We start from the raw sequence: 13,168 nt of genomic DNA, 5'->3' as shown, positions 1-13,168 counted from the left end.
CTTCTACTTGGTCGATTCAGCTATTGAAACTTGTGTATGCTTCACAAAGTTCTGCTGTTGGGTTTCTCAGTTCCATCAATTCATTTATATTCTTCTCTAAGCTGTTTATCCTCATTAGCATTTCATCAAACCTTTTTTCAAGGTTCTTAGTTTCTTTGCATTGGGTTAGAACACATTCTTTTAGCTCAGAGAAGTTTGTTATTACCCACTTTCTGAAGCCTGTTTCTGTGAATTCATCAGACTCATTCTACATCCAGCCTTGTTCCCTTGCTAGTGATGAGTTGAGATCCCTTGGAGGAGGAGAGGCGTTCTGGTTTTGGATGTTTTCATCCTTTTTGCACTGGTTTCTTCCCATCTTTGTGGATTTTTCTACCAGTGGTCTTTGTAGTTGGTGACTTTTGGATGGGGTCTCTGAGTGGACATCCTTTTTGTTGATGATGAAGTTATTTTTTTCTGTTTCTTAGTTTTCCTTCTAACAGTCAGGTCCCTCTGCTGTAAGACTGCTGGAGGTCCACTCCAGACCCTGCTTGCCTGGGGATCACCTGCGGGGGCTGCAGAACAGTAAGGGCTGCTGCCAGTTTCTTATTCTGTTATCTTTGTCCCAGAAGCATAACAGATGTCAGCCTGAGCTCTCCTTTATGAGGTGTCTTTTTGGATATACAGGGGCTGATAGCTGCTTGAGTAGATAGTCTGTCCCTTATAGGAGCTCAAGTGCTGAGCTGTGAGCTCCATTGTTGTATTCAGAGCTGCTGGGCAGGTACATTTAAGTTTGTTGCAGCGGAACTCATAACCATCTTTTTTTCCCAGGTGCTCTGTCCTGGGAAGATGAGGCTTTATTTATAAGTTCCTGACATTATGCTGCCTTTTTTCAGAGATGCCCTGCCCAGCAAGGAGATAGCCTAGTAACAGTCTTCCAGCAGAGACATTGCTGAGCTGCTGTGGGCTCTGCCCAGCTGCTGTATAAGCTTCCTTGTGGTTTTGTTTATAGAGGTATAGTTAGAACTGCCTCAGTATTGGCAGTCTGCCTCAGTAATGGCAGACTTTCTCTGTAATGTTGGACTGCCTCGGTAATGGTGGACTGCCTCAGTAATGGTGGACTGCCTTGGTAATGGTGGATTGCCTCGGTAATGGTGGATTGCCTCGGTAATGGTGGATTGCCTCGGTAATGGTGGATTGCCTCGGTAATGGCAGACTGCCTTAGTAGTGGCAGGCTCTCTTGGTAGTGGTGGACTGCATCAGTAATTGTGGATGTCTTTCCTCCCACAGAGCTGGACTGTCCAGGGTCCAGCTGTGCTTGCTGTGAAACTCTCAATCCAGAGCGTTTCAGATTGCTGGTCTTTGTAGGAGTGGGACCCGCCAAGCCAGATCACCTGGCTCCCTGTACACCTGTAACAGCCCCTTTTCTTCAGTTGAATGGGTGACTGTCTCCCAGGCATTCCTGGCACCAGTTAAAATGGCCACCCAGATTTTTGTGAGTTTTTGTGCAGAGACCTGCTGTGCCAGCTGAAACAGCCATGCTGGAGACTCATGGTGCCTTTCCGCCTTGGAATCTCCTGGTCTGTGGGCAGTAAAAACTTGTTTGGAAATGCAGTGAGCACTCACCCTCTGTGTTCTCACTGGGAACTGTACTCCATAGCTGTTCCTATTCAGCCAGCTCAAGGTTGATCCTATTCAACCTTGGATCACACCTAAGGTAGATTTCTTGAAGGTAGCATATAATTGGGTCTTTGCTATTTATTGCATTGGGCGATTGTTGCCTTTATTTGAAGGTTCAGACCATTTACATTAAATGTAATTATTGGGATAGTTTAGTTTAAATTTACCACTTTACTATTTGTTTTCTGTTTGTATCAAAATTTGTTTATTCTAATCTTTTTCTCTACCTTTTTTGGATTAACCAAATATATTAATTGTTAATTTCATCTTCTATTTTGATTTATTAGCTGTAACTCCTTGCCTTATTTTAGCCAATTCTTTCAGGTTTAGAGTACATATATTTAACTTATACTGGCTAACTTGAAGTGATATTGTGCCATTTATACTATATGTAGTATAAGAACCTTAGAACAGTTTCAGCAATTCTAGCTGGGGTTATTTGGGTTAATAAAATAAGAATTTATGTGTCTCAATGTCGATTTTTCAACCCCAGAGAGGCCTGTAAGTGGTCCTGTTTGGATTACATGCACTTCCTTAAACAAACAACGGTGGACAAGGGATGAATGCTTTGGTCAACCTAAATTCCTGTAGCAGCCCTTTCAGAACTTCATGAAGTTGGGAAGGATTTCACCAACCAACATAAGAAGAGGAATGCAAAAGTGCACTAATTAGACAAAAACTGCAGTGATCAAAGGCCACTGCAACCATACACATCACAGAAAGAGTTTGCAGATTGATAGGTGGAGAATTCAGAATTCACATCGGCTTGCTATAAATTCCCAATATATCTTTCTAACAATACCAAACTTAGCCACATAAAGCAGGGTCAAACGAAGCTTTCTTTGTATGGTGTTTTTCTTACCTTCGTACTTTCCAGAGTACCTAGCTGTCAGTAACACTTCTGCATATCTGATACCTGTCAAGCTTAAAAAAAAAAAAAAAAGGCCAAATATTCCACAACCCCTTTATATATGACTTTTATTATCATTCCAGAAAACTTTTAGTAAGAATCTAAGCATTTCTATGTAAATTAGAGTTTCTCAAACTTAGCACTGTAGACCTTTTGAACTAGATAATATTTTGTATTGAGTGGCTTCCCTATGCATCATAAAATGTTTTGCAGGATCCCTGAGCTCTACCCACTAGATGTCAGTGACACACCCTCCTCCACAGTTGTGACAAGCAAAAATTCCTCCAGATAGTGTCAAATGTCACCTTGGGGAGAAAAATTACTCCTGGTTGAGTACCACTAATTTAAGGGGATGTTTAGAAACATCAAGATCTAAATCTTCTTGACCTCAAATCAGCGGCAGCTCATGGGGAAAAGGAAAATTAGCATCAGGTGCCAGTGAACTCTTGTTCCATACCCTAGCAAGCCCATATCTCCTCAAAACATAGTATCTGTTGTTTACCACTGCAGATTTAGCTCCCAGCCTCTGAAAAAAAAAACAATGCTCAAATACTACAATCACAACAAATGCTAAAAGAATAGGTAAATGAATGAAAAAATTAATGGATGGATGAATAAGTGAAAATTTAAAAATATGATTGATTATTCACTCTGTTACTGTGAGGAAAGAAATGACATAGGCTAGTATATGAATGAGAAAATGGGATATTTTAGTATTTTACTTGAAAATTTCTATATTGGAGTTTTGTCACTTTGATTTTATAATTTAGACACTTTAAAAAGATTTATTTTAAAAGCACTTGAAAATAAAAGCAAGCATTTTCTTCTTGAGAACTTTTTTTTTTAATTTGCTTATTTTCATTAGAGGAGTCAACTAATATTTACTGAGCATCTTTTATTGTTGAGCTAGGGACTGTTCTAAGTAGTTGGGGTGCAACAAGACAGAGAAAGTTCCTTTTCTTACAGAGCTTACATTCCTTCTTTGATACAAAATGTTATAGATATATATGGGGTACATATGGGTATTTATTGCAGGGATAGAATGTATATTCATCAAGTCAGAGTATGTGAAGTGTCTATTACCTTGAGTATTTATCATTCCTATATGTTGGTAACGTTTCAAGTTCTCTCTCCTAGCTACTTTGCAATATAAAAAATATGGCTGCTGCTATAGTCAACCTACTCTGCTATCGAATATTGGAGCCTATCCTTCTACCTAACTGTATGATTATATCTACTAACCAACTTCTCTATATCCCACCTGCCACCCACTCACTTTTCCTACCCTCTGGTTTCTACTGTTCCAGTCTGTATCTCCATGAGATTAACTTGTTTAGCTCCCACATATGAGAACAAGTATCTCATTCTGTACCTGACTTATTTCACTTAACATAGTGACCTCCATTTCCATTCATGTTGCTGCAAATGACATAATTTCATTCTTTTTTTATGTCTGAATAGTATTCCATTTTATATATATGTATATATATATATATACCACATTTTCATTATTAATTTGTCCATTGATGAACACTTAGATTGATTCCATATCCTTGCAGTTAAGAATAGCCCTGAAATAAACATGTAAGTTCAGGTATTCCTCAGATACACAGGTTTCCTTTCCTTTGGTTAAATACTGGGCAGTGTCATTGCTGGATCATATGGTAGTTCTATTATTAATTTTTGGAGAAATCTCAATATTGTTTTCCATAGTGGTTGTACTAATTTATATTCACACCAACAGTGTATAAGAATTCCCTTTTCTCCACATTGTTGCTAGCATGTTATTTTTTGTCTTTTAAATAATAGCCATTCTAATTGGGATAAAATGATATATCATTACGGTTTTAATTTGCATTTCCCTAATTATTAGTGATGCTGAGCATTTTTTCATAAACTTGTTGCCCACTTGTATGTATGTATTTTCTTGAGAAATATCTATTTATGTCTTTTGCCCACTTTTAATGATATTATTTGGTTTTTTTAATTCAGTTGTTTGAGTTCCTTTTATATTCTGCATATTAGTTCCTCGTAGGATGACTAGTTTGCAAATATTTTCTCATTCAATACATTGTCTCCTCACTCTGTTGATTGTTCCCTTTGCTGTGCGCAAGTTTTAAAATTTAATAAATTTAATATAATCCCATTTATTTATTTTTTGTTTTGTTGTCTGCTCTTCAGGCAGGCCTTAGCTATGAATTATTTTCCTGTCTTGAAATGTTTTCTCCATTTTTTTTTTTTAGTAGTTTTACAGTCTCAGGTCTTACGTTTAAGTCTTTAATCCAATCCATCTTTTGTTTATTTTTGTACATGGGAAGCCATATGTATCCAGTTTCATTCTTCTATATGTGGATCTCCAATTTTCCCAGCACCATTTATTGAAGAGTGTGTTATTTCCCCTTGGCGCCTTCATCAAAAATAATTTGGCTATAAATACATGGATTCATTTCTGTATTGGATTCATTTCTGTTTTCTTTATTCTGTTCCATTTGTCTGTATGGCTGTTTTTATACCAGTACTATGCTGCTTTGGTTACTGTAGCCTTTTGATACATTTTGAAGTCAGGTAGTGTGATGCCTCCAGCATTGTCCTTTTCATTCAGAATTGCTTTTGCTATTAAGGCTCTCTTTCGGTACTATACACATTTTAGGATTGTTTTTATTAATTTTGTAAAAAATTACATTGGTATTTTGTTAGAGATTGTATTAAATATGTAGATTGCTTTAGGTAGTATGGTCATTTTAACATTATTAATTCTTCTGATCCATGAGCAAGGGATATCTATCCATTTGTTTGTGTCCTCTTCAATTTCTTTTAGTGTTTTGCAGTTTTTCTTATAGAGATCTTTCAGTGCCTTAGTGGAATTTGTTCTTAGGTAATTTTGTAGCTATTGTAAATGGGATTGCCTTCTTGATTTCTTTCTTGGCTAGTTCGTTATCAGTATATAGAAATGCTACTGATATTTTATGTTGATTTGCATTCTGAAATTTATCAAACCTAAGAATTTTTTTGATAGGGTCTAGGTTTTTCTATAAGATCATATCATCAGCAAAGAAATGGTTGACTTCTTTTCCAATTTGGATGCTTTTTGTTTTATTATTTTATTTTTTTAATTTGTTTTCCTCAGATATCCTTATTCTGAATGATGCCTTTTATTTCTTTGTCTTGCATGCTTGCTGTGGCTAAGACTTCCAGTACTATGTTAAATAAGAGTGGTGAAAGTGGGAATCCTTGTTTAGTTACAGACCTGAGAGGAAAGGCTTTCATCTTTTCAGTAGTGATGTTCATGCTAACATTCAGTATGGTATTAGTTTTGGGTTTGTCATAGATTGCCTTTATTATTTTGAGGCATATTCCTTCTATACTTGGTTTATTGAGAGTTTTTATCATGAAGGGATGGTATATTTAATCAAATGCTTTTTCTGCATCTATTGATATGATCATATAATTTTTGTCCTTGATTTTGTTTATGTGGTGTGTCACATTTTTTTATTTTTGTATCTTGAACCATCCTTGCATCACTGGTATAAATCCCATTTGGTCATGATGTGTTTGGTTTACCAGTAAGTTTTACACTTTTGTGTGTTTTCATGATGGTAAATGTTATCTTTTTTATTCCAAATTTAGGACTTCTTTAAACATTTCTTCTAGGGCCAGTCTAGTGGTGATAAATTCTCTCAGCATTTTCTTCTCTGGGAAGGACTTTTTTTGTGAAGGATAATTTTGCTAGATAGCATACGTAAGTGGCATTTTTTTCCCTTCAGTACTTTGACTATGTCTCTCCTGCCCTGTATAGTTTCTGCTGAGAAATATTTCTGTTGGGGTTTCCTTTATAGATGACTAGACACTTTTGTCTTGCTGTTGTTAGAATCCCCTCTTTATCTTTAACTTGAAATAGTTTGACTATAATGTGCTGTGGAGAAGACCTTCTTGCTTTGTATTTGCGTGAGACTCTCTGAGCACCCTATATAAGTCTTTTTCTAGATTGGGGAAGTTTTCATCTATTATTTCATTAAATGTACTTTCTAACCCTTTCATTCTCTCTTTGCCCTTGGGGACACTGATAATTAGAATATTGAGTCACTTTATGTTATGTCCCATATGTTACAAAGCCTTTCTCATTCTTCTTTATTCTTTTTATTTATTTTTGTCTGGATTATTTCAAAAGATTTCAAGTTCTGCAATTCTTTCTTCGGCTTAATCGAATCCATTGTTGGAGGTTTTTACTGTATTTTATATTTCATTCAATGAATTCTTCAGTTCCAGAACTTCTGTTTGGTTCTTTTAAAAAATGTGTATCTCTTTGGCTAATTGTTTTCCAATTTTATGTATTGTTTTTCAAAATTATCTTGTTTGCTGAACTTCTTTAAAATCAGTAATTTGAATTACCCAGGATCTCACTGATTCTTTTATTGGTCTCTGTTGCTGTAGAATTATTGTGTTCCTTTGAAGATGTCCTTGCTTTTTCATGTTTCCTGTGTCCTTATGTTAATATCTGCACATCGGTGTAACAATCACTTCTTCCAATTTTTTTAATTTGCTTTTGTAGAGGGGACTTTTTTTCTGAAGATTATCTAAAATGTTGGTTGAGTAGGGCACTTGGGCTTTGATTTTTGGATGCAAGCAATAGTGTAGTCTCTGTATGATCTTCTTGGCTACAAATAGTGTCAGTGGTATTTCTGATTTCCTTGATGGCTTAGGGTGTAGTTATTAGTGGAGACTGTGGTAACTAGGTAATTAGGTGGGCCAGTCTTCTGGCCTCAAGGATACAGCAGTAGGCTGAAGATTCCTGTCTTTGGGCTCCAGAGTGATATATACTGGCTCTGGTATTAGTGGATCCAGGTGGACCAATTATTGGGCTTCCGTGTGGCTTGCTGAAATGCTAGTAGCGGCAGCACAGGGCCTGGCATGTGGACAGGTTCCCTGGCCCTTGATTAGCAGGCTTGATGTGGGCAGTAGCACTGATTGGGCCACTCACTGGAATCTAAGTTAGTCTGAGCTGCAATGAGTTAGATGGGCCAGTCTCATGGTGCTTGCAAGTGGGTATTAATTGTGGAGGTATCAGGTGGTTGAGGTGCCCCCACCTCAGACCCTGGGAAGAATGCACAGGTACCAACAGTGGTGGACTAGGTTGGGTGATTTCCAGGCCCCTGGATGGCATGCTCAAGTACTTAGGAGACAGGACCAGGTTGGCAGATTTGAGACTTGTCCTCAGGCCACCTGGAAATATGTTAAGGCATGGCTATGATAGGCAGGAACTGGGTGGTCCCCAAGTAGTCAACAGAATGCTCAGGTGAGGACAGTGGTGGCTTCAGTTCAGGGCTGCCACTGGGGAGGGCACAAACATTCTCATTGGGAGCAGCATAGGTAGGTAGCTGTGCAGCATGTGATTTGCTCGTGCCTCAGTCCCCCAGCAGCTTGCACCACTAGTGACAGTGGAATTTATCCTTAGGGTGCATGAAAGCATCTGGTCTTATCTCTCCCTGGCCTGATGGCAGGATCAGTGGCATTGAAACCAGGGCAAGACATAGTCCTTTGGAGGCTCAGCTTTCAGAATGTCACTGTGCTCAGGGCTTAGGGGCCTGTGGGTCACAGCATGAGCTCCCTCTTTGAAGCAATACCAGTAGACAATTTCTAGGCAGTTCTCTGTCTTAGTCTCAAGGCCTGTGAGGGTTGAGGGGCTCTGTGAGTAGGATAGCATGTGGTGGGAATGTGGACCCTAGGAGGGTCCACTTACCCTTTCCCCACATTAAGGAGCTTCTGCCAGCTCCCACCCAAACCCAGCTGAGCAGGCTGCATTGCTTCCTTTTCCTTTGTTACTTTTGGTGCTTTCTGTCACTTTTTTGTTGAATTCCAGTGTTCTCTCTTAGATGATCTATTCAAAGTGCAAATATCTGCTTGCTATTTTGGTTCTTCTCCATGGAATAGGCACATAGCTGCCTGTTATTTTTTTTTTTTTTTTTTTTTTTTTTTTAAGAGACAGCATCTTGCTAGATTTCCTAGGCTGAGCTTGTACTCCTGGGTTCAAGTGATCCTTCTGCTTTAGCCTCCAGCATAGCTAGGATTGTAGGCAGGTGCCACTGCAGCCACCTAATTTGCTATTTTTTTAAGTACAAATGTAGAGTTTGCCTGGTTCAATTCTGGATATACCATCAAATCTGAGGTTCGGTTTTTTTTCTTTTACTTATGAGCAAATAGCCATGTTGTATAAATATTTGTGAATGGGCTTATGATGAGGAAAACAAACAACCCAAAATACCTAGCATGGAACTAATCTGACACATCACATTTAATTATGTGCATCAGCCTTGAGGGCAGAGATTAGACAGCATGCATTTTCACATCCTGAACCTTACAAAGTGTTTGCACAGTGAGGGCCCTCAGGAAATGTATATTGAAGGAATTGATTATGAAGCTTCATAAGCATAGTTTTGGTTAATTCTGTATTTACTTTGCTAAATCAAGATTTTCTGAGAAGGTTGAGGGGAGAGGAGAGACCTAGGTACCGTGAAAAGCCTTTTAAAGGAAGAACAGAAGTTGAAGAGCAAAGAAGTGGGCCAGGGAGTAAGGAAACAAAAGGGCGATGTGTGGGGACAGCTGTGATCTCCCTTTCCTTTCCATCAGCAGTAGGCTGGGTCAATCCTTTTCCCTTCAGTGAGGCCAGACACTACTCCTGCAGTAGGGAACCCAGCACCACAGAGCAAGTCAGAGCCTGCTGTGAATAAAACCTCCAGTCCTGCAGAATTCTAGTCCCCAAGCCCTCATAGCTCCCAAAAGGGGAAGGCCCAGTCACTGGGTCTCTTGAGGTCAGGGCTCCAGGAACCAGGAAAGCCTAGCTTGCAAGATGAGGTCATTTATTTACATGAGGCAAGCAATGCATGATGCAAGAAGATACAGAGTAATCCATCTGCCTTAGTGACCAGATAGGTCCCTTTGCCTCATCCTCCTGTGGAAGCAATCAAGAAATGGAGGTTGGGTGAGGTGACCTTCCAGAGCTGAATCTGTCCTTCTAAAAATAGAAGCATCCTTGGAGAACTGAGAAGGGAAGGGAAAGCTGTGGACATTGAGGGCAAAAACCTGAATCCCCAGAGCACTGTCAGTAGGAAACTGTATTAATTAGACACAGGCACCTCAGCTCGATAACCTCAGGTATCTCTCTCAGAAATTGAAACAAAATGAAATGGCTTTTTTTCCCCTCCTCTCTGGTTATACTCTCCCTGAGCTTAAAAGGAGAAAGAGAATTGTGTCTCCTGACCTATTTGAACGGCTGCACACTGCCTGAGATATATTCCCCAGCGGAGGGAAATGGGGTCTTTAGAGGCATGCCAAGTAAAGGGAAGAGCTGCCGGAAAGTGGAACTGTGAGAGGCCACCTGGGAGTCTGGGTCTCTGTTCTTCTCTCCCTGAATGGAGGCTGTGTGGGACTAGGCAAGTACTGGGTGTGTCCAGGGCTCTGAATGTGTGGGCTCTCAGGGTGCCACTTTCAGGTTCACACAGTGTCCTTATTTGGAGCTATGTGACAGGTTGTAAGTTTCCAGGGTCCAGTGGAGCCATGTGCTGGTCCGCACAAGTTGTGCACAACCAAGGTGTGTGCAGTGCTTGGTGGCATGAGGATTGCGTGTGGGAGGTTGGGGGTATGCAGGAGTATACAGGGATATTGTGGCAAGCTTGAGGTTGCTGTGTAGGGGAGTTTGTGGGGAGGTGTGGTGACCTGTTGAGAGGCTTCATGTTGCTGCATGGGCTGTGTGCAGAGCTACCCTGGGCTGTGGGTGGGGCACCACAGCACTGCAGGGCACCTCTTTGTGTAGTTTTGACTAGAGACTCTTTGTGCATTGTGGTAGTGATATGAGTGGAGCCATATGGGGGACTCTGTGGAAGATTGTTGAGGCTGTGAGGCTTCTGAGGCTTCTGCACTGGAGGATACGTACTGGGCTACCTGGACAGATGAGTCTGTACAGGGCTCCCTGTGGCTAGATAGATGGTGGCAGAGGCCTGAGCAGCCTTACAGCTTTGCCATCCAAAGACAGCTATGCTTCCTAATAGAATGATTATAAATCATTCTGTTATAAAGACACATGTACATGTGTGTTCACTGTGGCACTGTTTACAATAGCAAAGACCGCGAACCAACCCAAATGCCCATCAATGATAGACTGGACAAGGAAAATATGGCACATATACACCATGGAATGCTACACAGACATAACAATCGATGAGTTCGTGTCCTTTGTAGAGACATGGATAAATCTGGAAACCATCATTCTCAGCAAACTGACACAAGAACGGAAAATCAAACAACACATGTTTTCACTCATAAGCGGATATTGAACAATGAGAACACATGGGCACAGGGAGAGGAGCATCACACACTGGGGTCTATTGTGGGGGAACTAGGGGAGGGACAGCAGGGGGTGGGGAGGTTGGAGAGAGATAATATGGGGAGAAATACCAGATTCAGGTGACGGGGGGGATGGAGGCAGCAAACCAGCTTGCCATGTATGTACTTATGCAACAGTCCTGCATGATCTGCACATGTACCCCAGAACCTAAAGTACAATTAAAAAAAAAGATAGCTATTCTTCCTTAGGATGAGGTGCTCCCAAAGTGCAGGGATTTATTATTCTCCCTTTGACTGACATGAAGGGAAGAGAGACCAGGGATTCACAAGCTGAGCAAAAAGGGCAGTGTTCTACCTGAAGCTGAGCCTCTTGCACACCAGGCTGGAGACACTTTCTAATACTTGAGTTTGTGCTTTCTCAACAGGACAACGTGGATCTGGGAGAGCTGATGTTTTCCCTGTGCTATCTTCCAACGGCTGGCAGGCTGACCATTACCATTATAAAAGCAAGGAATTTAAAGGCAATGGACATAACAGGAGCATCAGGTGGGGCATTTTCAAATTCAGACTTCCTTATGCACTTCTAATGTAGTAAGTACCTTATGAAGTTTTAGTATGGTAACAAAGCACATTGACTCTGGAACCAGACTACATAGGGTTAATCCTAGTCCTAACACCTATATAACCTTGGGCAAGTCATTTTACCTCTCTGAACTTTGGATTTCCACTGGTAAGATGAGAGTAATTATAGTGTCTGGCTCACTGAGCTGTTGTAAAACTGAATTAATAAATATAAAGCCATGAGAACAGTGTCTAACATATATTAAGTGCTATGTATTGTTAGTTATTGTTATCACAGTTAGCCTTCTGTATCCACCAGTTCCAAATCTGCAGATTCAACCACCAATGGACTGAAAACACTCAAGAAAAAAATAAGAATACAACAATAAAAATAATACATTTTTTTAAAGAATGCAGTATAACAACTATTTATACAGCATGTACTTTGGATTAGGTATTGTAAGCAATCTAGAGAAGATTTAAAGTATACAGGAGGATGTACATAGGTTATATGCAAATACCATGCCATTTTATATAAGGAACTTGAGCATCCTTGGATTTTCACATCTGTGAAGGGTCCTGAAACCAATTCCTTGTGGATACCAGGGGCAACTGTACTCTCTCTTGGGTTTCCCTCACCATAATTGTGAATTGGATCTACCATTTGCACACACTGAGAAAGCTTATCTAATTGGGTCCTTCCTCAAATATCATCATCTCAAGCTCATTGAAGGTTGAGAACAATCCTATTTCCTTATTAAATTGAACTATTAATTTTAGTTTTCCCAGTAAACCAAGCATTAAATTCTGAACCCTAACAAAAAAAAAAATGCCTCTATCTGCATTGCTAACTGTGCAAATTCACAAGCAACCTCTGCAGGTGTTTCCCAAATGTGGTTACAAAACACCCAGTACACCCTGACTTACATCCTCTGAAATCAAAGAACATCAGATGCAGTATATTCTGCATCTTATACCCCAGTGTTTTTTTGCTTTGTTTTGTTTTGTTTTTGTTTTTACGCAGGGGGGTAAAAAAAAAGATGTGGTCTCTTTAGTCATCTAAGTCCCTCCTGGACTGTATGTAGGAGTCAGAACAATGCATGGTTTTGCAGGTAAAAAGAGAATGAGGACTACCCACTGAAGAGAAGGAAAGTGAGATAGCTGGTAGGACCAGAAAAGCCCTATCTGGAGCAGAAGCCAGCCTTGCCACCTGTCACCTCACCGCAGTGTTGCACCACGAGGAAGCCTGTGTGCTTTTTCTCCCTGATATGCTGTGTTGCTTCTCTCCTTGCATTACAAAGATAGGCCACTCTAGGGGCTCAAGTTCTCCGTACTTAAGGAATTCCACTCCCAGATGTTCCCTCTGCCCTCTAGGAATTCAGAAATTCTGAAAGTCTAGGAATTCCCTTTTTTAAAGACCTGAAAAGATTCCCGGAGGTGGCTCAGAGTTGGGGGGCCTGTTTTCAGTATTGGAAATGACTGTGCATTTCTATTCCTATCCCAGCCAGACCAGTCTTGAGTTCAAGCTGGAATGTCTGATTCAGTAACAGATGCTTTCAAACTATTTTTAAATTTCACACATTTTGAGGAGACAGTATCCTGTGCTTTGACTTGAATTAGTGACTTAATTATCCTAACTCTAGTTACTCCCAGATATAATATTAATAAAAATCCTTCAGCTGCAGTCCACAGGCAGGAAAAGGA

General features: G+C 40.1%; 1 protein-coding gene across 4 annotated transcripts in view; it reads left to right on the top strand.

The window, feature by feature from the left end:
- The window catches only part of SYT9 (synaptotagmin 9), a 245,525-nt gene that overhangs the window by 157,251 nt on the left and 75,106 nt on the right, over window positions 1–13,168 (top strand). For all 4 annotated transcript variants that reach the window (XM_017507190.2, XM_017507189.2, XM_017507188.2 and 1 more), the window contains exon 4: window positions 11,329–11,449. In XM_017507190.2, coding sequence (XP_017362679.1) covers window positions 11,329–11,449 — 121 coding nt within the window. The remainder of the gene's footprint in view (window positions 1–11,328; window positions 11,450–13,168) is intronic.

Source organism: Cebus imitator, unplaced genomic scaffold (assembly GCF_001604975.1).
Source record: "Cebus imitator isolate Cc_AM_T3 unplaced genomic scaffold, Cebus_imitator-1.0 Scaffold370, whole genome shotgun sequence".
NCBI lineage: Eukaryota > Metazoa > Chordata > Mammalia > Primates > Cebidae > Cebus > Cebus imitator.
Note: the sequence above shows the minus strand (reverse complement) of the source record. Positions and strands in the feature narration are given on the sequence as shown.